General features: G+C 37.0%; 1 protein-coding gene across 4 annotated transcripts in view; it reads left to right on the plus strand.

Annotated features, from left to right (window-relative positions):
• EYA1 (EYA transcriptional coactivator and phosphatase 1) overlaps positions 1 to 24,486 on the plus strand; it is a 169,491-nt gene that overhangs the window by 90,557 nt on the left and 54,448 nt on the right. For all 4 annotated transcript variants that reach the window (XM_055318297.1, XM_055318298.1, XM_055318299.1 and 1 more), the window contains exons 10-11: positions 622 to 761; positions 2,069 to 2,152. In XM_055318297.1, the coding sequence (XP_055174272.1) occupies positions 622 to 761; positions 2,069 to 2,152 (224 nt within the window). The remainder of the gene's footprint in view (positions 1 to 621; positions 762 to 2,068; positions 2,153 to 24,486) is intronic.

Genomic DNA, 24,486 nt, shown 5'->3' on the forward strand with positions numbered 1-24,486 from the left:
TTGAGGTTTTTGGTTCAGAGACTAAAATACAGGAAGAATCTGTGATGAATGCTGTACAGAGTATGGGCAGTGCCCATATATCTGGTCTTCCTTATCTTGCCACTCCCTTGTTCTCACATAAAATGAGAGAGAAAAAGGAGGTTTTGAAATGTTCAATGAAAAATCTGCCTGCTAATTTGTTTTTTTCCTGCCATAGAGTTGATTTTTCTTTTCTTTCTCTGAACCAAAAACCTTTTTGTAGGTCGGAGAGGGGCTGGTAAGGCACATGTATGTATGGCCAGGCACTATTTATGGAAAGAAAGACACAAGTGTGGAAGTGGGGATAGGGGAGCTTTGTCTCATCATGGAGAACCACAAAGAAAAAGTAAGCAGCTTACTACAACCTGCTGTCTTCCACCCTCAATTTAATTTTATTCATTTCTGATCACACATTCTTTCAAAAGAATGGATTCTTGGAATCAAATATCTCATAAATTATTTATCAATGGAAGTAAACGTAATGAAGACGAACAGAATGAAATGTGTTTTACTTTTCAAGCTTCCCCATGAATCAAAACAAGGTTGATCTTGACACCAGGGTAATAGAACCAAAAGATGAAAGACCTTCCTGTATTTCTACAGAGTACAGTACAATCCACAGCCCGTCAACACCCATTAAAGACTCAGATTCTGATCGATTGCGTCGAGGTTCAGATGGGAAGTCACGTGGACGGGGCCGAAGAAACAATAATCCTTCACCTCCCCCAGATTCTGATCTTGAGGTACGTCATTGCCAATGCCCTAGTAAATAATAAGGTATCCTGGTAGTTAAATGGTGGTTCTGTATACCTGCAATGTAAATGGCCATCAAGATGCCCAAATGCTTTGTTATTGCTTTCTTCTCTATATCATAAGTAAAGCATTATTTTCTTTTTATTATCACCTATAGGTAAAAATAATTATTTATGTTTTTTCTGCCATTTTAACTACATGTAAAGCATCTGGTTATTTCTTTCTAATATAGTGAATTATATAATTTTGCTTGTACAAAATTCTCTTATCTTGCTGTCATTGACATTTTAATTGAGTAAGTATCATACTAAAAATGCTTACTAAAGTCCACTTTGAAAATTGGACACATTTATATATGTTGAGAAAGGAAAAGCTGGGATATTCTAAACTGAAATGGTTGTCATTTTATGAGACCTGTTTTGGTCGAGTTCAAAAGCAGGAGGGATTAAATAAAACCTTGAAGGGTAGATTTCATAGCCTTGAATCCACTGCAGTTAAGTTTCTGGGTTTCGCCTAATGAAATCTGATGGTGGAAAACATTATTTTGGCCGAAAAGATGGAAATTTCCCAGAAGAACCTATGTGTATGAATATATACTGATATGAGTGGAAAGAGGAAGAAGAAAAGTAGGCTTGGGAAGCCTTTGTGGTATCTCAAAGATGTTTTTGAAGTGAATTCCTTCAAATCCAATTCCAGATATCTCAAGTGTGTCAAGAGCATGTGTGATGTGTCTGCTTATATTGTTAACTATCTGTAATCTGAAGAAAACGAGGCAGGAGTTCATGCATAACCCATCCATGTGATAACAATCATAAGGTGAATAGATGATACGAAGTTTTAAGTTTTATGTGCAGGTTTTTAATACTTAGCTTGATAAAAATAAAATGTAAGATTCACTATTTTAATGCTTAATAAGTAGAGAAGAGGAAAGAAAACTGGAATGATTTTTTAATTGATTGGCTCTTCTCTATCTCAAGAAGTTATAAACCAGTTTTAGCTCATTATTCATTTTTTCAGAATAGAGAACTGAGAATCTACTTCAAAGTAGAAAGGACATTTATTATTGCTTGCTCATGTTGGTGTTGATGTCACTAGTATAATTAATATAATTACCTGAGGTTATGTACTCTGGAGAAAAGCTGGGGGATACTCTGGAACAGTTGTATTTTAAAAACATAGTAAATTCAGATTTTTCCTTGTCTTCTATTTCAAGACTGCTTATTTATGCTGAGGTTAACTGAATAACAGGTTTCTTCAACCAAAGAAAAGCTATATTGATTCAGTTCTTCTTTTGTAGAGGGTTTTCATCTGGGACTTGGATGAGACAATCATTGTATTCCATTCCTTGCTTACTGGGTCCTATGCCAACAGATATGGAAGGGTGAGTACCAAGAGACATCAGTTTTTAATTTCTTTAGAGTAAATATGCCTAGAACTGAATTTTTTGTCCAGATGGGAATGTGGTTTAACTGTAAATAATCTAAAATATGAAAGGGAGAACTACTTAATTTATTGATATAGTCAAATATATATGTAAGGCAAAAACATATAAATGAACAAAAGGAGGTTGTTTTTAGGTCCTTAAAAATGAGGTAAACTTTATGCAATTAAATTCATACTTATTTCAGACTCTAATGAATAAGTGTTTGAATACTATTCTAGGATGAAATATTAAAATATAGGTGACATAAAGATTTTGTATTTTTTATATGCACTGTTCTTTTACTTTTTTATCTGCAACATATTCATGGAGCAAGTATTTTACATGTTATTGTCTTCAGTGATTAACAGTGTTAGTATTTTGCTTTCAAAATACCTGTTATGAGTGTCTTTATAAATCCCTTTGCTATGAGGCTATATTTATGTGAATGGTATGTAAAATTGGGCCTAGAATGACCATAGAACAAATACCTCCATGTCTGAGTTGTTATAATACTTGGTGTGGTAAGTAAAAAGGAATATTACAGACCACCTTCTACAAGTAGGAATTCAGCCTCAATGTTCTGCTTTTGGGCTTCTCAAAAACCTTAGAAATTCTTTTTGGAAAAAAAAATTCTTTTTGGTCTATTCCTTGGTGGTTTCATAAACCTTTCCCACACAAAAACCTTATTATTTAAAGTGGCCCTAGGTAATTTCTGAAGTTATCCTGTGAATATGGTATTTCTCATTTTTTTAATCTTTAAAGAAATCATAAGTCTTACATCAGGTTCAGAGCCTTAGGAACTGAATTCTGTGTCTTGGTGACTCCAGGTGTTTATCATAATTAAATGTTAAAATTGATACCCACAAAATGTGCATGCTGTCATTACAGTATTTATCCAGGCACCCACTCTTTCAACAAATATATATTGAATGCCTGCCATGTAGGTATAGTTTGGCAGTGAAAGTTGAGGAATTATCAGTTGAACGTCACAGTGCAACTTTCATTCTCATAACCCTGAAGTTATACCTAATAGCAAAAAAGGCCTGGAAAAAATGCACATTTGTAAGAGTGAGAATATTCTAGAATATGCCACCCTTTAGATTTCTCTTTAGAAATAAGATATCTGTAAAACACAAAATGCCCCATCTAATTATTGTTAATAGTTCATAAGAAGACAGTGAACAAAAATACAGCATGATTATTAAGAGAAAAAAAGCCATTAGAATCAATCATTCAAAGAAAGTCTCTACTTTGTGGCTACCACATAATAAGGATTCAATAAATATTTTCTGTGGTGTTTTTTATATTCTTCCTTCTATGAAGAATTACTACAAAACTAATATTTCTACAAAACTACTACTAGAGATTAATAGCTAAAATATCCATGTGTAATTAGTAGGAGGAATCCTGAAGATCTTCTTAACTGAAACATTTTAATGTCCCTACAACTAACTCCTAGGAAAGGAAGCCTTGGAACTCACACAAAATCATTGAAAAGAGCATGCACTTAGAACACCAGCATTTGAAAACCATCTAGAAAGTATTGAGTCTTTGAAAGCTTTTGCACTAAGGGCCAGATTGATGCAATGAGAGTTGTCTTGACAAGGGCTCTGTTCACCACTGAAAGGGGTCAACTTCGGGTAAGGTAGTGAGCATCCCATGACCCAATGAACTGATGTCAGTCCCTGGCCATAAATCATTGGTTTACACATGGAATTCACACCTAACCTAGAAACCCCTGGCAGCTTAGAGTTTTGCATTCGGATTCTCAACAATATCTAAACCAAATATTACAATAGCACAAATTTTATTTTTAAAAGTGTCCACCATTAGTATTTTGAGGCTTCATCAAATGGTATTTTGTTAGTTTAGTTTTCTCATACAAGAGTGTGTGATAAAAAGTTTTATCTCATATAATTTCTAAAACCAAATATGAGTGATCTGAAATATTTAAATGTAAGTTAACCATTCATTTATAGGTTAACAGGGGTTGGGGAGAAAGTAACCTCAGAAAGCTTGGTTCAGGAAGGTCTTCCTGAGCACAACTTTGAACCTGAGGTCAGACTAAAAGGTTGGTTGAGAATGTAACCATCAAGAGAAAGAGAGTTCTAAGCAGAGGAAGTAGTGAGCATGAAAGCAGGAAAGGGTTTGATATTTGAGGGACAGAGAAGCGAATGTGGGTGAGCTGAGTGACGAAGATGCAGAGTTAAGATGTGGGCTGGGATGAGGGCAAGTACAAGCCATGTCAAGAAGGCCCATCTCATTGCACATGCCATAGGAAGTCACTAGAGGACTTCAAGCAAGAGCATGACACAATCTGATTTAGATTATTTTGGCTGTATGTGGAGAACCAATGGTGGGGAAAGAGGGTTGGGGAAAAGAAAAGAGGTATTAGGGGTGACTTGATGTATTAGCAGTAGAGATGGAAAGAACTAACTGGATTATGGATTCTGTTGCAAATAGAGAAATAGAATTTACAAAGGATTCCATTTGGACTGGTGGGCAGTAATAGAGACGAATGAAAAAAAATTCCCAGGTTTTTGTCCTAAGCAGCTGGGAGGCTAATCATGTACTTGTTGAGAGGAGGAAGACATCTCTTGGACCAGGCAAGAAGGTGGATGGAAGGTGAGCCTGGGACATATGGGAATGGACAAGCCTTCAAATAACAGGTTTAATGTTGACAGTACACAGCTCAGGATCGGAAGGTCCTCAGACACTCTAAATCTGATTTCACCTGAAATGTTTGTGAATACCTTCTTTGCAGTGAACACCTGTTGGCTCAATGCTATGAGGCATCCCTTCTGAAGACACATTGCTGAGGATGTTGAATTGTAGCTTGAAGCATGCAAGGAAGCTTGCTTAATGTTCTCTTTATTAGAGAACTTCAGAGTCAGGAAGAATTTGTTCTCAAATTTGTTCTCAAATGTGTGATTCAACAAGAATTCTTCTAAACAATGCTAACAACCAAGCTGATCCCAATACCTTGCCTCCCTTTCATTCCTTTCACTAAGGAGAGAAGTCTTAAAGCAGTTGAAGGGCAAGCCTTCTTTCTTGGAACACAGTTTTGGTGGTGTCCCTGAGCATTGTTAAGGGAGCATGTGGTTGGGCCTTACTCTCCAGGCATATAAAGAAATGAATGCCTGACAATGTGATAGCTGTTCTGTCTCTATGGGAACCAGATACTTGAGAAGTAGCTTAGTCACAGTAGCTTAGGCAACTCAATGAGTAGGCCATTCAGTAAGAGGATACGGGATCTGGTTGATATAATACAAAATTAGGGCATGTTACAGCAATATGTACAAAAAAGTTTGAGAATGTCCCACCTTCCATGTAATCCTAGCTGTGGGAAGCAGGCATGTTGGGCATTATAAGGAAGTGTTTTATAACAAAGGTGATGGGAACAAAAAGAGGGTGCTTGGTACATGACAGGTCTGGCTAGCAAAGAGAAAAGAAAGAGCGTATTAACAGAAAAATGAAGTCCATGAGTGTGTTACCATAAATTAGGTTGTTAATAATGTCTGTCCTAGGATTTTGTTTAATGCATTTTTAAAGGGGCTTTCAAACTAATCTATATCCCCCAGTTTTGCTGAAGAAAACTAGTCTTGATTTTATTTTCATTGAATGTTCTCTTTTAACTAGACAATATAATTCTGTTGTTAATTTCTATCCACATATCCCAAACTTATGTTCCAAGTAAGTATTGTGCTAATGTCCTCAGCATAGTTCCTGTCTTATGGGATGGCATTCCAAGATATTTATAATCAATGGCTTCATTGTTTCAATACTTTTTTTTTATTGTTGCTTAACACCTGTGTCTCAGATGGATTGGGCCAGAACAGGTCTCCTAAAGGTAATGAGCCTCACCCCTCATTTTACACAAAAACTTAAACATGAACACTTAAGACAGCATAAAGCTTAGCACTTTTGACTGTAGGCCCTACTTATGAAGAATTTCCTATGTGCTAGTACTTGCTCAATTCACCAGTAGTTCTCTGAAACTATTACCAAACCCATTTTACAGATAAGGAAACTCAGGCTTGGAAGGGGTTAGAGACTAAACGTCTGACAAAGTAAATACCGATTCTGTTTTAATGTAGTTGAAGCTTGACTGTCAAAAACCAAAACAACCAACAAAACAACACTTTGAATCTGGCATAGTGGCCAGGGAGTAAGTAATATGTGGTAGTGTCTTTAAATTTATGAATTACCAATATGAGATCCACCTGTGGTGAAATAAAAGGCATCACATTTGAATTCATATAGATCTAGACTCAAACCCAAGCTCTGACTTTTCGGTTCTTTGACCCTGGGTAAATCTTTTATTCACACTGAGCTCCAGTTTCCTCATCTGTAAAACTGGATACTTGTCAAATTGTTTTAAGAATTCAGTTGGGACAATTATATCTCTCAGTAAAGCCAGGAGAAGAAAGATCTAAGTTGTGAAATTAAGGGGCCCATCATTGTGCCCTATTAATAACAATAACCCAGTAATGAAAACAGCATATGTCACTGATTGATCTTGTATCTGCTGTCTAAACATTTGTTTTGTAATGCACCAGGCTTCTAGAAGGATGCTAGTCACTAGTGTGAATTTAAATCAACTAAGCCTCCCTAGTGAGTGTATACTGTAATCATTTAGGACATTGAGCAGAGAAAAAAATTGACAGCAGTTGAGTGAGCCAATTTTATTAGACACTCCTGTTAACCAGTAAAGGTTGCTCTTCTTACCTTGTTTCAGAGTGAAACACTAAACTCCAAAATCTTTTGAGGGATGATCCTCTTCTGTGGTGGCTAGTAAAGATGCTGAACTATTGGCATGGCACCAAAGTAGTCAGACATGCAGTATCCTCCTTAGATTATACAGGATCTGGTTACTTAGAATAATCTCTCTTTAGGAAGCTCCAGATCAGAGATTGGGAAATATTTATTAGCTGACCCTTTACCAAAAATGAAGGCTTTGTGGACCATATGCCTTCATAACTGCTCATGTCTGCCTTAGCAGTGCAAAAGCAGTCACAGACAGTAGGGAGACAAATAAATGGATCTCTATTCCAATAAATCCTTACTTATAATTCCTAAATTTGAATTTCATATAATTTTTGTATGTCATGAAATATTTTTCATCTGTTAGATTTTAAAAATCCAGACCAAGTGTCTAGGCCAGTAATTGACAGACCATATTCCATAGGCTAAATCTGGTTCATGGCTTGTTTTTGTAGGGTTTCAAGCTAAGAATGTTGTTTAAATTTTTAAAGGGTTATGAAAAAGAAGAAGATGTGTCAGACTTTTCTGGACTGCAAAACCTAAAATCTTTATTGTCTGTCCCTTTAGAGAAAAAGTTTGCCTACCTCTACTCTAGATCATGCTCTCACCTTTGTGGTGATTCATTTGCTTCTGTCTTTCAGGACATCAGGAAAATTCAGTAACACACACACTGTGGCCAACTAGATTGTAAACTTAGTGCAGGTATTGTATGTCTGTATCTGGGTCCCCAGTGAAGCATAAGCCAGCACATGAATTTGGTAGGGTAGGTGCAGTGGCTGTAACAAATAGGCCCAATATGTCATGACAATAGAAATTTATCATTTTTAGTGGCCTCAAGTGGATCTTCCCATTTGCTTGGTTTAGGCAAGGATTGGTAGTGCAGATCATGGTTGTACCATCACACCATATAGTTTCTGAAGCTTCTTTGATCGTTGTCATGAGCTTTCTACCCCACAGGGTGAAAAAGCAGGGGAGCATGAACAGGAGACTATACAGACCAGGCTTAGAAGGGGCACATACTTCTGTTCACATAGCCCAGTGTAAAGGAGGTGGGAAGTATATGTAGCCTGTCTGTGTGCCCAGGAAGAAACAGAGAATGAGTTTTGGTGGACAGGTGGCAGTAGCCACCACAGTTCTCAGTGAAGAACTATTTGATTAATAATGAGTGAAACCCAAAGCACACTTTCCACTGCAGCAGAGTGGTGCCCAAAGGCTATGTGACAGATGTGCCGAAGAGTAATGAGTGGCCAGTTCAATCCCAGAGCATGGTCTCCTGATTTTATTTTCTTCTTTGTATATCAATACCAAGTGCAAAATGATGAAATAATTTATGGTTCCAGGTCCAACTTTTAGATACCGTGGGATGACAAAGAATCTAAACTCTCAAAACAAAAAGCCTTTTTTTTTGTTCGTTTTTTTGTTTCAAAAAGATAGTGTTTTTGACTATCAGAGGGCTGTCCAGCTGAAAGATCCTCCTTCATTCATTTTTTTTGTCCTTATCTTGCCAGTTGTTCTCTCTCTGACTGCCAGCCCTTTACCCCTAACTGACAGCAAGTAATATGTGTATTCCTGCCTCCTCCTTGAATATGGCCTTATTTTTCTTCAGACCTGTGAAAGGGAATGCAGTGAATGAACACAAATCACAGCTTTCCAGCCACAAGGCTGGCCTGCCACCGCTGGCATTGGACCTTCCTTGTTCTGTGGCCTCAGGAAGGCACCTCATATCTGAGTCTCACTTACTCTATTTCAACCTTCCCATCTATAAGATGAAAGGAATCCCAGCATTACTGGGAGAACAATGTAAACCCTATAGAAACATACTTAGAGGCACTCCATAAATAAGGGCTTTTGCTTCCCCAGGGATTCAGAGAAAGGAGTGGGCAGTGGGAAAGGCAGTATTTTGTTGGTTCAGGTAGCAGAGAGGGAGAGAGGTAGAGGCAGAGCATAACCATGTAGGGGAAGGATAGGCAAAGTGGCTGGAGATCTATAAAATGTATTTAGAGGGTCAGAGTGGCTGAGGATGAGTAGCAGAGAATTTATTGAAATGGTAATAAAAATATTGTACCTTTGTTGAGCTTTTATAGTTTACACACCTGTCTCACATTTATTATACAACTGATTTCTAACCTTTTTTTATCCCAGTGGAGAAATGTGTCTCAGAAAAATTAAATGAACAGCTCCAGGAAGCACATCTATTAACCGACAACACCAGGAACAGAATCTAGTCTTGTGATTGGTTCGTTGCCCTCAAAGAAGGGCTGGAGGGAGCATTGAGTGTCAAGATTTTGTGCTGTAGGTGTGGGGATGCCATGAACGATAGTGGAGGAGTGTGATGGAATTGTACAATTTGGAAGATTAGCCCGATAGCAGAATAGATCATCACAGTTCTCCTGGTAGGAAGTAATAAAGGCCTAAGGAAATGGCTGTAACATTAGGAAAGAGAGAGATAGGAGAGTGGTTACAAATGAAATTTAGATAGGTCTTTTGATTGGATTAGCTGTTTTAGGCTTTCGTTGGCACCGCGTGGGTCCCCATGTGTCGAGGCCAATTTGGCCAGTTCTCTGGTTTTATTCTTCTTCCTCCCACTTTGTACCACTTCTTGGCAGTTGCCTCATGTTTGGGATTCGTTGGGCTTTCTCCACAATCAAAATTAATCTTTGGAATGGTGAAGCTCTTTTTCTTATTTTCCACGTGGGTATTATTTTCATGATGTTGAAAGGGAGTCTCTTAAGGAGAAAATTAAAGTGGTTGGGTGTCACATATCTAATCAGTAAAAATGACCTGATTAGCCCCACCACAAGTTTGGGTTTGGTTTTGTTTTGTTCTTTTTAATCATTCAATCAGTAGTTCAACCGTGGTTTATTTTTCACGTGTATACACTCTCTCATGGTGATCCAGATTATTTCTTAGCTGGCATTAGAACTACACCCAACTCCTAAAACTTGGCATTTTAGGCCAGCTGTTCGGTGATAGGAGTTTCTAAAATTGCAAAAAGTTAATATTCCATTGATGGTATTGATGACTGTAGACGGGTGGAAAGCAAACAGTGGAGACTTTGGGTCTCCCAGGTTATATAGATCACTTACATAACACTTTCAGTGATATTTTTAAAAAGAAACAACATTTTTGCATAATTTTTTTCTTCTCTCAGATAAGGAAGCTAATTTTCCTAATCTTATCTTTAATCCTTCCCTTGTGAGCAGCCAGCATGGGGCCTTAAAAATAGGCCCCTCCTGTACTCAGAGTGCCCATTCCTGTTTTTCAGCTTCTTTTCCCCCACCAAAACAAAAGATCCTGAATGAGAATTTATTTTAAATGACATCCAGGCCTTGTTTGTGGCTGTAATGTTAGCATTCTAAATAAGGAATTGTTGAAAGAGTCCAAAACATATTTTTGCTTTCATTTGGTGGATGCTGCCCAAAGATTTGTCAGTTTGAGCATACTTTACAAGATTTTCACATTGACCAACAAATCCTCATAAACCTGTCTACAATGTTAGCATCACACCTCACTGGGCCACTACAACAGAGTAATTGCTTGCCAAGGGAGGCTTAGCTGCCCACATAGGATCAGTGCAGATATAATTTAGGAACCGTATCCTTTGTTCTACAAATTCAAAATCTAAGTACCATATCCTGAAGAACTAGTTGAACTTTTTAAATGGTTGAACCATCTTCTAGTAACTCTTTCTAGCCTAAGGTTAATTCTTTAAACAGCAATCTTTAAAACATATTTCTATTTTTTGATCCAAAGAAGAATAGCATTGCTAGGAGTCTGTGTAGATGTGGTCTCATAGATGTAAGGGATACACATTCAAAAAAGAGAGATGCAAAAGACATTAGTCATATTTTTTTTAAAGATTTTATTTATTTATTCATGATAGACACACAGAGAGAGAGAGAGAGAGAGAGGCAGAGACACAAGCAGAGGGAGAAGCAGGCTCCATGCAGGGAGCATGTGGGACTCGATCCCAGGTCTCCAGCATCACGCCCTGGGCCAAAGGCAGGCGCTAAACTGCTGAGCCACCCAGGGATCCCTAGGCATATATTTAAAATGTGCTTATAAATTGAAAGTAGAATAGATAAAAATTTACAAGTAATATTAACTTTTTTTTTTTTTTACTTTCAGAAAAATAAATCCCCAACACCATAGGTACTTTGTAGAACTCAATTACTAATTAAAAATGCTATAGCTATCTAAAATTGGAACAATAGGGGTGCCTGGGTGGCTCAGTCGGTTAAGCAACAGATTCTTGGTTTTGGCTCAGCTAGTGATCTCAGGGTCCTTAGATCAAACCCATGTTGGGTTTTGAACTCAGTGTGGAGTTGCCTGGAGATTCTCTTTCTGTCTCCTTCCCACTCTGTTCCTCCCCACCACCTGAAAGAAGAAGCAAGGGAGGGATGGAGGGAAGGAGGAAGGAAGGAAGATAGATCTTTAAAAAATTGGACCAATGACTTAGGTATTAAAATATCTCCTTGGGGGGCAGCCCAGGTGACTCAGTGGTTTAGCGCCACCTTCAGCCCAAGGCGTGATCCTGGGGCCCAAGATCCGGCTCCCTGCATGGAGCCTGCTTCTCCCTCTGCCTGTGTCTCTGCACCCCCCCCCCCCCCGCCGTGTGTCTGTCATAAATAAATAAATAAAATCTTAAAAAAAATTTTCCTTAGGCTCTCAACTTAAAGAATTTAAATTAGATGAACATTCCATTACCTTTTGTGTTTGCTTAGTTTATTTTACCAGTAATTTTTTGCTTTTCAGATCAGAAAAATAAGATACTAAAAGAAAAGAAAGAAAAAGGCAAATGTCCCAGGGTATGTCAGTAGGAACCAGAGTTACATTAAAAAAGGAACAATTTGGGGGGCATGTGACTCTTGATCTCAGGGTCATGAATTCAAGCCCCATGCTGGGTGTAGAGCATACTTTAAAAAACTTTTTTTAAATAGGAACAATTTTTTCTCTTAATGTTTTATTGCTATATCTAAGCAATAAAGAAAAATTACTTCCTTATTAACATTTGGTACTATTTTTAATTGTTCTTATAGTAAAACTGAAATGATATGGTTATTCTCTTTGGACTGTACATGATCTGATGTAACATTTGACATTTGTGACATTTTTAAATCAAAACTAAAAATCTAGGGATGTATCTTTTAATACCTAAATAAAAGGAAGATATTTTTATAGTTAGATGAATGACTAGTTTTAAGATTTCTAGGGAAAGAAGGAAGTATTTTATTTTTATACTCAGAAACATTCTAGATCCTATTCTAAAACCCCAAGAAGAGATAAACAGGTTTTCTTTAAACTTTCTATCTTGAGGCTTAAAGGACTCTGGATACTCTGAGACATTCTGAGAAGTAGAATTTGTAAGAAAGTAAATGAATATGGGTTGAGAAAATCATTTTAAGTCAGATTCAGTTTGTGTGTGTGTGTGTGTGTGTGTGGTGGAGGGTGTGGGAGTGGTTCATGTTTGGCATTAAAAATAGATTAAATTGCCATGTGAAGCAAGGGAGTGAGAATGAGGATGAGTGTGTATTACCCTCCAAATATTTTTTGTAGCATTTACTTAAAAGATAGTTAAGATCAAATATCATGTACAGAGGCGCCTGGGTGGCTCAGTCAGTTGAGTAAGTCATGGTTTTGGCTTAGGTCATGATCTCAAGGCTGTGAGATCAGACCCCACATCAGGCTCTATGCTCGGCAGCAAGTCTACTTGAGACTCTCACTGTCAACCTCTACCCCTCCCTGTGCTCACACACACATGTGCTCTCTCCTTCAAATAAATAATCTTAAAAAAGAAAACAAGTATGTACAAATAATGGAATTAGCAATGCAATTGTAACTATAATATTTCTCGACATAAAATAATCTGAGAAGCATGAGCTTCAACTTGGTCACTGGAATAAAGCAACTGTTGTGTAAGAAATTACCCACTGCTCCCCATCAGCAGGCACATGGAGGAATTGACCACGGAGCCCTATTGGCTAGAGTATTCTGCTAATACCGTGTGGTCTCCATGCTAGGACTACCCCAAATTTAAGACTCTATCAAAAGAATTTGTCATAACAGAAGGCCCTCAGTAACTTATCCTTCTGGTGATGGTTTAGTTATGGGTAATGATCACTGAAAACTTCCATGAAATAATTCAGAAAATTGTACTACCAAATGGCACCCTTCTCAAGTTGCACACACAGAACCTCCTATGTTATACGGGCTGCAGTACCCAAGATACATACCTGGCTACCCACCCTTCTCTTACTTGAGACACCATTTGTTTCCTGGCCTGACACTACTGAGTCATTCAGAAAGTCAGTCTTTCATAACTTACTAAACGAATACATAGCTATAGTATGTATTTGCGTATATAGTATACTGTATAAATATTACATAGTATATGCACATAGCACATATATATATAACAAATATATATATAGTATATATCTGTAATATAGTATGTATTTGTATAGTCTAGTAGTGCCAGCCACAATTTGTGCCTTCACAGAGCTTATAAATTAATGAAGGGGGCTGTTGGGAGAGAAGGAGTGACTCTCCAACAGTAATCTCTCACTGGGGCAAAACCTTTCTGAACTAATGCCACTAGAAATCCACAAAGAGTGAAACCACAAAATGTCCAAAGGAATGACAATATTACAAAAGAAACAAGTCTCCGTGTGTTATTCGTGACAAGTGTTTTCCAGTAGCTATGATCACTTCACTAGTAAGAAATAGCCAATAATAGGATGTTAGATGATAACACTAGTATTGTGGATCAGAAAGAAAAAAAAAATAAGGATCTGCAGGAGCTGTACAACCAAAACATAAATGCCAGAGGCTCTAAATGAGATGCTTCTAGGGTTACTGCTATTCTTAAATTACACTGGGAATTCTTCTTTGCAGCCGATCAGCGTTGCAATGTGACACCACTATTCCTCCGTGTATGAGACGGAGGTCCTGTGGCTTCAATTATAAATGTAGGAGTTCCTCTGGTTTTCTGGAAAAGAACATCCCATGTGATAAAAATTAGTGGAGTTAATACAGGCAAAGCAGTGTCTGACATAGATTCTTGTGTATATTCTAAAGCTTACTTAAGCCTGGGTAAGGATTACCAAGCAAGGCCTAGCACCTTTTCAATAAACGGTGTGTGCTGAGGAACTCTGTAAGGCTTTTGCAGTTTTGCCTTAAAAAAAAAATCTTGTCTTTGACATTTTAAAAGTATGGTTTGAGTTTACTTTAAGTTTTCAAAATAAATATCCATAGTTTCATCAACAAAAGACAGCCAATCTTACCGTGGCGAATGTTTTCTCTATATTAAAAAAAAATTTCTTATGCTAACTTCTAAATATACACAAAAGTAGGTGGGATAGTATAATGAAATTCATTGTAACCTCTTTAAACTAACAGTTGTCAAATCCTAGTTAATCTTATTGTATCTGTAACCTCACCACATCCCTCCCCTGCTCTGTCCTATGATTATTTTTGAAAGCTGATCCCAGATATGTTACTTAATTTGTGTATATTTCAATATGTATTTAAGACTCCATTAAAGGAATGTTTTTAGAATAGAAATAGTAGATGGTATCCAGCACTTTAGCCATCTAGCAAATTAGCAATAATTTCTTAATGTTATAAAATGTATAATCAAGTTATATTTCTCCAATTCTTATTAATTTTTAAGTTAAATAATGATAAAATACATAGAATGTAAGCTCTACCTTCTTAGTAATTTTTTAAAACATTTTTAAAAGATTTGTTTATGTATTTTAGAGAAAGAAAGAGAGGGAGAAGCTGAGTGAGAGGGAGAGCATCTCCAGCAGACTTCCTGTTGAGCACAAAGCCCAGTGAGGGCCTTAATCTCACAAACCCTGAGATCATGACCGAGCCAAAACCAAGAGTCCAGTGCTTAACTGATTGAGCCACCCAGGCACCCCCTTAGTCATTTTTAAGTGTGTAGTTCAGTAGTAGTAAATACATTCATATTGTTGTACAAACCAGTCTCCATAACTTACTGAAAGTCTATACATTAAATAACTCATACTGTCTCTATGATTTTGACAGCACTAAATACCGCATACAAGTAAAACCATACAGTATCCATCTTTTGTGAATGACTTATTTCGCTTAGCATAATGTCTTCAAGGTTCATTCATGTCGTATGCATGCGTCAAAATGTCCTTCCTTTTTAAGACTGAATAATAATAATATGCCATTTATATGGGTATATCACATTTTAGGTTATTCACCTGTCATTGGGCACTTCTTGGGTTGCTTCTACATTTTAGCTGTTGCGAATTAGGCTACTGTATGTATGGGTGTACAGATACCTTTTTCTTATTTTGCTTTATTTTTTGTACACCTGAAACTAATATGTCAACTATATTTCAATTAAAGGTTTTAAAATGCAAATACCTTTGAGACCCTGCTTTCAATTATTTTGGGTATATACCCAGAACTAGAATTGCTGGATCATGCAGTAATTCTATGCCTAAATTTTTGAGAAACCACCATACTACTTTTCATAGCAGCTGTACCATTTTATGTTCTCACTAACAGTGTATTAATATTCCATTTTCTCCATAGGCTCATCAACACTCATTATTTTCTGTGCTCCCCCCCCCCCCCGCCTTGTTTGGTAGTAGCCATCCTAATGAGTGTGAAGTGGTATCTTATTGTAATTTTGATTCATGTTTCCCTAATAATTAGTATTATTGAGCATCTTTTCTTTTGCTTGTTCTTTGGAAGAATATCTATTCAAGTCTTTTGCCCATTTAACAAATTGTTTTTTTGTTGTTGAATTATAGGAGTTCTTTATACATCCTGGATATTAGCCTCTTATCATATATGTGAGTTGTAAATATTTTCTCCCATCCCGTGGGTTGACTTTTTACTCTTTGATGCATAGAAGTTTTCAGATATGGTCTAATTTATCTGTCTTTTCTGTTATTGCTGATGCTTGTAATATCTAAGAAGTTACTGCCAAATCCAGTATCATAAAGCTTTTTCTACAAAAGTATTATACTTTCACCCTTAAATTTAGGTCTTTGATCCATTTTGAGTTAATTTTTATATATGGCATAAGGTAAGGATCCAACTTTGTTCTTTTGCATTTGGATATCCAGTTTTCCCAGCACCATTTTTTGAAAAGACTATCATTTCTGCATTGAATGGTCTTGGTACCCCTGCTGAAAATCATTTGACCATATGAATAAGAGTTTATTTCTGGACTCTCTTATATTCCATTCGTCTATATCTCTTTCTTTTTATCAGTACCACCCTATTTTGATTACTGTAGCTTTATAATAATTTTTGAAGCCAGAAGTATAAGACTCAACTGTGTTCTTTTCCAAGATTGCTTTGGCTATTTAGAGTCCTTTGAGATTCCATTTGAATTTATGATGGATTTTTCCATTTCTGCAAAAAGTGCCATTGAAAATTTGATTAGACATTGCATGAAATCTATAAACCACTCTGGGTACTATTAACATCTTTATATTAAGTCTTCTCATTGGATGTCTTTCCATTTATTTGTGTCCTCTTTGATTTCAGCAACATTTTGGTAGTTTTCAGTGTACAAGTTTTTTGCATACTTGGTTATGTTTATTTCTAAGTTTTATTCTTTTGGTGCTATTGTAGATTAAATTATTTTCTTGATTTCTTTTCTGGATTGTTCATTGTTAGTATATAAAAATGAAACTGATTTTTGCATGTTGAGTTTATATACTTTAACTGTACTGAATTTATTCTAATAGGTTTTTATGTATGTGTATGGAATCTAGAGTTTTCTACATATAAGATCATGTCATCTGCAAACAGATAATTGTATTTCTTTTTCTATTTGACTGCCTTTTAATTCTATTTCTCTTTTACCTAATTGCTTTGGCTAGGATTTCTAGTACTATATGAAGTAGAAATGGCAAAAGTGGGGCATTCTTGTCTTATTCCTGATCATAAAGGAAAAGTATTCAGGCTTTCATCTTTGTACTGTTACCTATGGGCTCTCATATATGGTCTTTACTGTGTTGAGATAGTTTTCTATTCCTTGTTACTAGTTTGTAAGGTGATTTTCTCCAATGGTTTTACAATTTTTAACAGTTTACTGTATGTCTCTCAAGTGTCTTTTAATCTGTAGATTCTCACTCAACCCTTTTTGGTTTTCTTACCAGTGTATTTCTGTTGAAGTAACCAGGCCATTGGTCCTGTACAATTCCTGCAACTCTTCATGGAGAATTAAGAGTCATTGTACAATGAAATTCATTGTAATAAATTTTCTTCATTACATCCCCATTGCGTTCCTTTGTCATGTATTTCCTGTCCTCTGTATTTCCTGGAGCTAGATCCAGAAGCTTAATTAGATTGAGGCTTGATTTTGGGGCGGGGGGGATGAAGACTTCATAGATGGATATATCCTTCCAATAAGAAGAACATGATGTCTGGTTGCTGTCATTTTTAAAACTTCAGGATTCTGGTTAGACACTCTCCTTTAGTAATTTGGTTAGACAGTTCTTATCCTATATATCCTTTCTTCTTGGCTCAAAGAGAGTTGATTAGGAAGGAAGAAACTCAAGAGTTATGTGTTGGGGGGGGCAGGTAGTTAAACTATAAATCCATTAATTCTGCAAGTATACACATATATACTGTCAGAAATAAAATGATTGACAATTCTTGTTGCAAATATCTAAGCCATGATTCTTTTTGGTGAGGCAAAGTTTTGAAGTGAATCTAAACCACTTCCTTACTTGAGATTTTCCCAAATATCTCTTCTTGAATAGCTCTCCAGTATTTCTGAAGATGCTTTATTAAGGCTTCCTGGTCACTTCTAGTGAACAGAGAGGTAATCTCAGTGGCTTCTGCTGAGTAACCTGGCAGGTGCCACATTTCTTTATTATCTTTTCAGTACCATGGTGAATTTTAGTTTATCAGACCTAGTTTCAAGCCAGTTTACTAATGTGGTTAAATCATCTATAGATGTGCTTGATGCTTGGCAGCTAATTTTAAAGGTAAATCCAACTGTCCTCCTTAAGGCTTGAGTTTAGCTTTAAGCTTTTTCTCTGCAGGTGGTTTCCTTGCAAATCTCAGTGTAAGAATAATATTTAACAGAGGTTTATATATAATGTGTATACAGTGTAATCTTGACTTGGAAGTAATTGACCAATTTACATTAGGAAAAGAATGTCCACATCATGGAGCTGAGGAATGGAATACCTTTCCCCAGGAGTCAGTCAGATGATTCAATCAAGAGTTGCTATTTTGTGAAAAAACTGATACTAGAAGACCCTACTTTTCTTTCTTACTGTGGTAGCTAAAAATAATATATTATGTTGATATTCTTAAAGTGCTTCCACCATTTATCCTTTAATCCTTCCATAAACAAGAACTCTCTAAGATACTCAGTTACTCCTGAAATGCTGGAGTCCGTGCATCATTTTGTGAGCATTGAAAATTTTCAGGGGCTGTATACATTGAAGGTACTAAATTTGTAATGTACCTCAGTAATTACTATTGCCAAATCACTACAGCCATGATAAACTTGGGCAGGGTCAAGATTTTGCCAAGATGTAATCTCCCAAGTCATCTGCTAATTGGCTGTAAACAATGGATTTGGGCTAGGCTTACCTGCCTATTCACAAAGTCTGATCTTTTAATGATTAATGGTATAATCTAACAGGATTTATGACTAACTCAAGATAACACTGCTTGGCTATGCACGTGATTGTGTCTGTGTGTGTGTGTGTGTTTTAAGAACATCTATAAATTTCAACTAAATTGGTGCAGTGCCTTGATCCTATCTGAATGATACTACCTCCTACTCAACTCCTGGATCTTCAGTGTATGAAACATATTTTGCTGGTTTCCCAGTGTTGGGTCATCTCTCCTAGTGATAAGAACCAGCTTTGTACCAAACAGCTCGGTTGCTATTTTTGTGAGAATAAATGGCACGCCTTCCTGAGAGTAGTAACAGTGAAATGAAAAGTTTAGCTCTTAAAAACATGGTCATCTCGGGACGCCTGGGTGGCTCAGTGTTGAGCATCTGCCTTGGACTCAGGGTGTGATCCCGGGACCCGGGATCAAGTCCCACACATCAGGCTCCTTGCAGGGAACCTGCTCCTCCCTCTTCCTGTATCTCTGCCTCTCTCTCTCTCTCTCTCATAAATAAATAAATAAAATCTTTAAAAAACAAAAACGTGGTCATCTCAAAAATACTGGCATGGGGAATTTATGGTTACTCTTCTCATTAAATAGCCTGAACTCCACATCCAATTTGAATGCAGAATGTTAATGCATCTTTTTGTAGTGGAACATGGGGTCCCATGTGTGGACTCCACACAGCTATTGATGTAGTAGTGGCAGTAATAGTAGAAATAACACCACCACTACCAGTAGTAGCAGTAGCACCACCAGCAGCTTCCTGCTTGCCAGGCACTATGTTCAAAATTTTAAATAAATTACCAAATTTAGCCTTTAACATACCTGGTTTTATTCCCGTTTTACTGATGAGGGACGTGAGGCTCAAAGGGGAAGTAACTGAACTTGACCACTACACGGCTAGTCCATGGCAAAGTTTAAAATCCCGGTCTAAACTCTGTGGCTGCAAAGCCTGTGGTATGAACATTATGAGAGTATGCATTTCTGATGCTCTTCTGCCCTTGTGCAAGAGGTTTTTGCCCACAGATTATGTGAGCAAAATTACTTTAAAAGAAACTCCTTGGGGTACCTGGGTGGCTCAATGCTTGAGCATCTGCCTTTGGCTCAAATCATGATCCTGGGTTCTTGGGATCGAGTCCTGCATTGGGCTCCCTGCAGGAAACCAGCATCTTCCTCTGCCTGTGTCTCTGCTTTGCTGTGTCTCTCATGAATAAATAAATAAAATCTTTTAAAAAATAAAACAAACAATAAAAGAAACTCCTTGAATCTCTGTGCCATGTAGTGAAAGAGTGGCCCTGAGAATGCCTGGTATTAGACCTAGTTAGTATTAGACCTAGTTCAGTCAAGAGATGAACTGAATGGCTACGTTGTAAGCACTGTGTGCAATGCAGTTCCAATACTAGTCGTCCTAAGAGAATTCCTCTACTGATGTGTAGAAGCAAATGGAACAGACTTTCAGGGGCAACAGTATCTTTATCTGGTGGCTGAGTCTCAGTAACATCGAATTTCTGAATTGCTATGGATTCCATATTTAATGACCCTGATAATTTATCAAATGCCGTAGCTCATCTATGAGAACAAGGTGACGGGGTCATATCCTAATCTTCTGATAGTCCAGTACCCACATGTATTTACAGACACTCCTTTCCTTTGTTCAAAACAGATCATAGATTTTCAACATGTGAATTAAAGACTAACAGACATAAATCTCTCTAGAGGCTGAATTTAATGGCATTTCAGCATTTCTATGTACTAATTTGTCTAGAATTTATTTTTTTCTCTTTTAAAAGCATTTTCATTATGTGAACATCTCATATAACAATGGTGATTAAGCTGAAAGAAAAAAAAATCATGAAACAGAAAAACAAATAACAATAAGCCAGGGATGATGCTAGTGATTTCAGCATAGGATGATAATTATTTAAGTTTCTTTGGGCATTCTGTGTCCTAGAAACAGGAGAAAAAGATCTTGAGGCAGTGGGATAATTAAAGATCACTTGATAAAGGATGAAAGCAAAACAGTTGTTTTAGGCCTGGGTCCATACTCAGCAGATTTCATTGTTATTTAATTTTTCAGCTAAATGTTGCTTTCTCCTCAATAGACATAATTGTCTTTGACTTAACATGCAATAGCCTGGGGTAGCCTCACATTGCAACAAGTTCCTTCACTTTATTTTCATGACTTTACGCAGACATTTGCAATTTAATATCCTATCAAAATAATTTAGGAACAGATTTAAATTTCACTTCTCTCTGTTGGTGGGGGGTTTTGGGTGCTGTTTGTTTTGCTGTGGTAAGGAACAGCTTGAAAAGGTCTCTAGTAAATGTCTTGGGCATAAAAGCTATAGTAAACTGACCCTATTTCTTCATTAAACAAGAAAAATGATAAAGAATTTGACTATTTTCTCTTTTTGAGTCTCTTCACTCTACTATTCAATGAGGGAACTCATTGCAGAGCAGCATATAAGAACATATTTTGCAGAATGTTGTAATGCATACCACTAGTGAATTTAAAAAATAAATAATTGCATGCTGATCTTATGCTAATCTTATCTGCTTCATGAGGAAGATAAGTAAGGCTTTATAAGCAGCTGTTCTAAGAATTGGCTGTTCTTTCATCAAGTACAAATTAATCAGGCATTCCTAATATGTTTAATACTATATTATTTAGATAGAATCATTTTAGGACTCAAATGTCTGGGTTTTTGTTTTTCTTTTCCTAAGCTGGGTAACTAGGAATTTTTTCACAAAGTCTGAATGCTAACAACTAACTAAAGATCAAATTTAATATTTTTTCATTGGAATTATTTAAAATACCCTCTATTGCTTTCTTTTCATTCATTTACTGTTCTACCAAACTTTGGGAAAGCTCTGTGCCAGGCATATTGTGCTAGGTCCCAAACATCGAGAGATAAGGATGTAGGGTCATGGCTTTGCTCTGCTTAGACAAGAACACACACAGCTATGGTACCCAGTGGCCAGTGGGCCAGGGTGGGAAAAACTAGGGATGAGACTCTTAAATGATCAAAGGGGCGATGACCTCACTATACTAATGTGGGTAACCAATGGAGACTTGTCATTTGCCCTAATTTTTTTTAAGGTCCTTGGTGGGAATGTCCATCAGAGCCCCTCCTCTTTTTTTTTAAACTTAAATTCAATTTAGTTAACATTTAGTGTATTATTAGTTTCAGAGGTAGACTTTAGTGATTCATCTATTGAAAATAACACCCAGTGCTCATCACCTCATGTGCCCTCCTTAATGCCCAGCACTCAGTTATCCCATCCCTCACCCTCACCCCTCCACAACTCTGAGTTTGTTTCCTATAGTTAAGAGTCATTTATCATTTGTCTCCCTCTCTGTTTTCATCTTATATTGTTTTTCTCCTCCTCCTATGTTCGTCTGTTTTGTCTCTTAAATTCCACATATGAGTTAAATCATATTGCATTTTCTTTCTCTGAATGACTTACTTCACTTAGCATAATACCCTTTAGTTCCATCCATGTCATTGCAAATGGCAAACTTTCCTCCTTTTGATGGCTGAATAATATTCCACTGCACGTATATGTGTGTGTATCACATCTTCTTTATCCATTCATCTGTTGAACATCTGAGAGCCCCTCCTCTTTTATATAAGGCCTCTGCCTTGTTATGGCTTTAAGAAAAGATTTCACGATAAAAAAAAAACACTTTGCAAAACTATAAATTGGCCACATGTTAGGGAGGTAAGCAAGAGTCAGATACTTATGGGCCTTTTGTACTTGTTGAAGGGTTTGGATATTTTCTAAAAGCGATGAGAGAATGACATTGTCTCAGTGAGGGCCTGGGCATGGAGCCCAGGGACTGCGGCAGATATCCACAGAGGAGGCATATGATTGGCAGGGGGGAGGGGGAGTGGGGAGAGGATGGTGAATATAAAGAAGACGTGAATTCCAGATCCAAGTGGCAAGATGTCATATTGATTTGATGTGAGGTAAAGAGAGGCTCTTTAAAAGAATACCAAGGCCTGGAGCTGGTAGGTTGCCATTCTCCTAGTGAAGGAAAATAGTAGGTTTCCTGGGGAACTATGATGAATCCAACTTGCAGCACATTGAGTTTCAGATGCTATATGGGACATCCACCTAGAAATGACCCATAGGTAATTGATATATGGGCCTACAGTTGAGATCTAAGATTTTAGTAGAAGGGAGCAGGGTGATGGCTGAAGCCATGAGTGTGTTGGGTTCTTACAGTAAGGAATGGATAAAACAGTCCCAGGGACCCATATCATTTAAGGGATAGATGATGGATACTCAGATTCTACAAGGATACCCCCCAAATATTGATGATGTTATAGGCACCAGAAAGGAGAAATGCCAAGAAGATATTGAACAACAGTGACAAGTGCCACAGAGGGTCAAGTTCAGGAAAAAAAATGGAAACATTTGGCAACAAGGTTTACTTACATGACATGTTTCTTTGAAGTGGAGGCAAAGTTCTAAATAATTTTTCAAAAGTGATATAACAAAAAATGGTTTTATAAAAGCAACCATTTTATAACTGCTGCTCTGGAATTTGTTATTGCAAAGCACAAGAAAAGTAAGATTAAGCCAAAGACGTGGTGATTTTAATGTCTCAGTTTTGGTCTAAAAAAATGTGGGTTTTTTCTTCCTTTAAATATGCCAAAATAAGCCATCAAGCTATGACTAATTTATTAACTGTTCAATGTTAGCTTTTGTCACATTTGACTTGTATCAGACATATTTGAAAAATCTGAAAGTATTAAAGGATTTTTATAAAATAAATGTAACCTCAATGTGAGAACTCCAGTGTAAGCAAATTATGAACGGGGTTATCTATTTGCTCTTCTGCTAGTTTCCTCTTAGGTCAACCACTTTGGGTGAGGCAGCTGTGTGCCCTGCCAGCCCTGCACCAGGAGCAAATCACAACACTGATGCGACTCTGTTTCCCTGTCTCTAAAAGCACAAGTGGGTGTACCATAGGGCTCTTCTTTTCACACTAGATAGATCATGATGCATTAGTGGGCCATGAAATGGAAAACTATCAACGTGCACTCTACACAGTGGGTAATGTCTTGTTTTGACAAATTAACCATTTCAGCTCTTTTTGTGTGAGAAGCGGGGTGGGGGGAGAGGAGGGGAGGGAAGAGGAGGAAGAAGGAGAGAGAGAATACTAGGTCATCATGTAAAATGTATTTTTTACTATGACTTGTGGTTTTAAAATGTTTGAGAAGCAGTGTTGTCATCTTGAGCCCTTTCCTATTCTAAAATTCTCTTTCCAGTCAACTGTCAGACCATTCTTTTGCTGTAGTAAATGTTTCATACCTATACTGTGGAGTAGCAGGTATAAAAACTTAAAGGAAGGACAGCTAATAACAAAGGAGAAAAACATTAAAAGGTAAATAAGGCCAACATCTGTGTTGTATTTGACCATAAGATTGAACAAGCCTTTAAAATTTATTAGTATTCTGACTAGTAAGTCATTACTGTAATTTATGAAGTAAAGCTAAAGTATGCTATATATTAACAAACAATGGAGTAATTCTTTTGATGGTGGTATAAATAAGCAACCCTACCAAAGGAGAAATCATACTTTTTTCAAAAGTAATGATACCATGGCACATAAATTCCAGAATTGGCAATTAAATAAATGTGGTGTCTCTTCCACTTTGCCACATAAAAAGATTCATTGACATAGTTATGAGACAAGTCAGTGTATTTTTATTGGCCCGAGCTGGAGGGAGTAAACACCTTAGTCCGGTGTTTTGTTTTAGAAACAGCTGTTTGAACTTCTCTGACTGGTTATTTCTGCTCTAGGGTCTATTTGAGCATTTGCTTTTTCCAGCACACTTTACTGTTTTAGAATCCAAGTGAGTGAGCAATTAATTTCCTAT

The sequence above is a fragment of the Nyctereutes procyonoides genome, unplaced genomic scaffold (genome assembly GCF_905146905.1).
Source record: "Nyctereutes procyonoides isolate TBG_1078 unplaced genomic scaffold, NYPRO_anot_genome, whole genome shotgun sequence".
In the NCBI taxonomy this organism is placed as follows: Eukaryota; Metazoa; Chordata; class Mammalia; order Carnivora; family Canidae; genus Nyctereutes; species Nyctereutes procyonoides.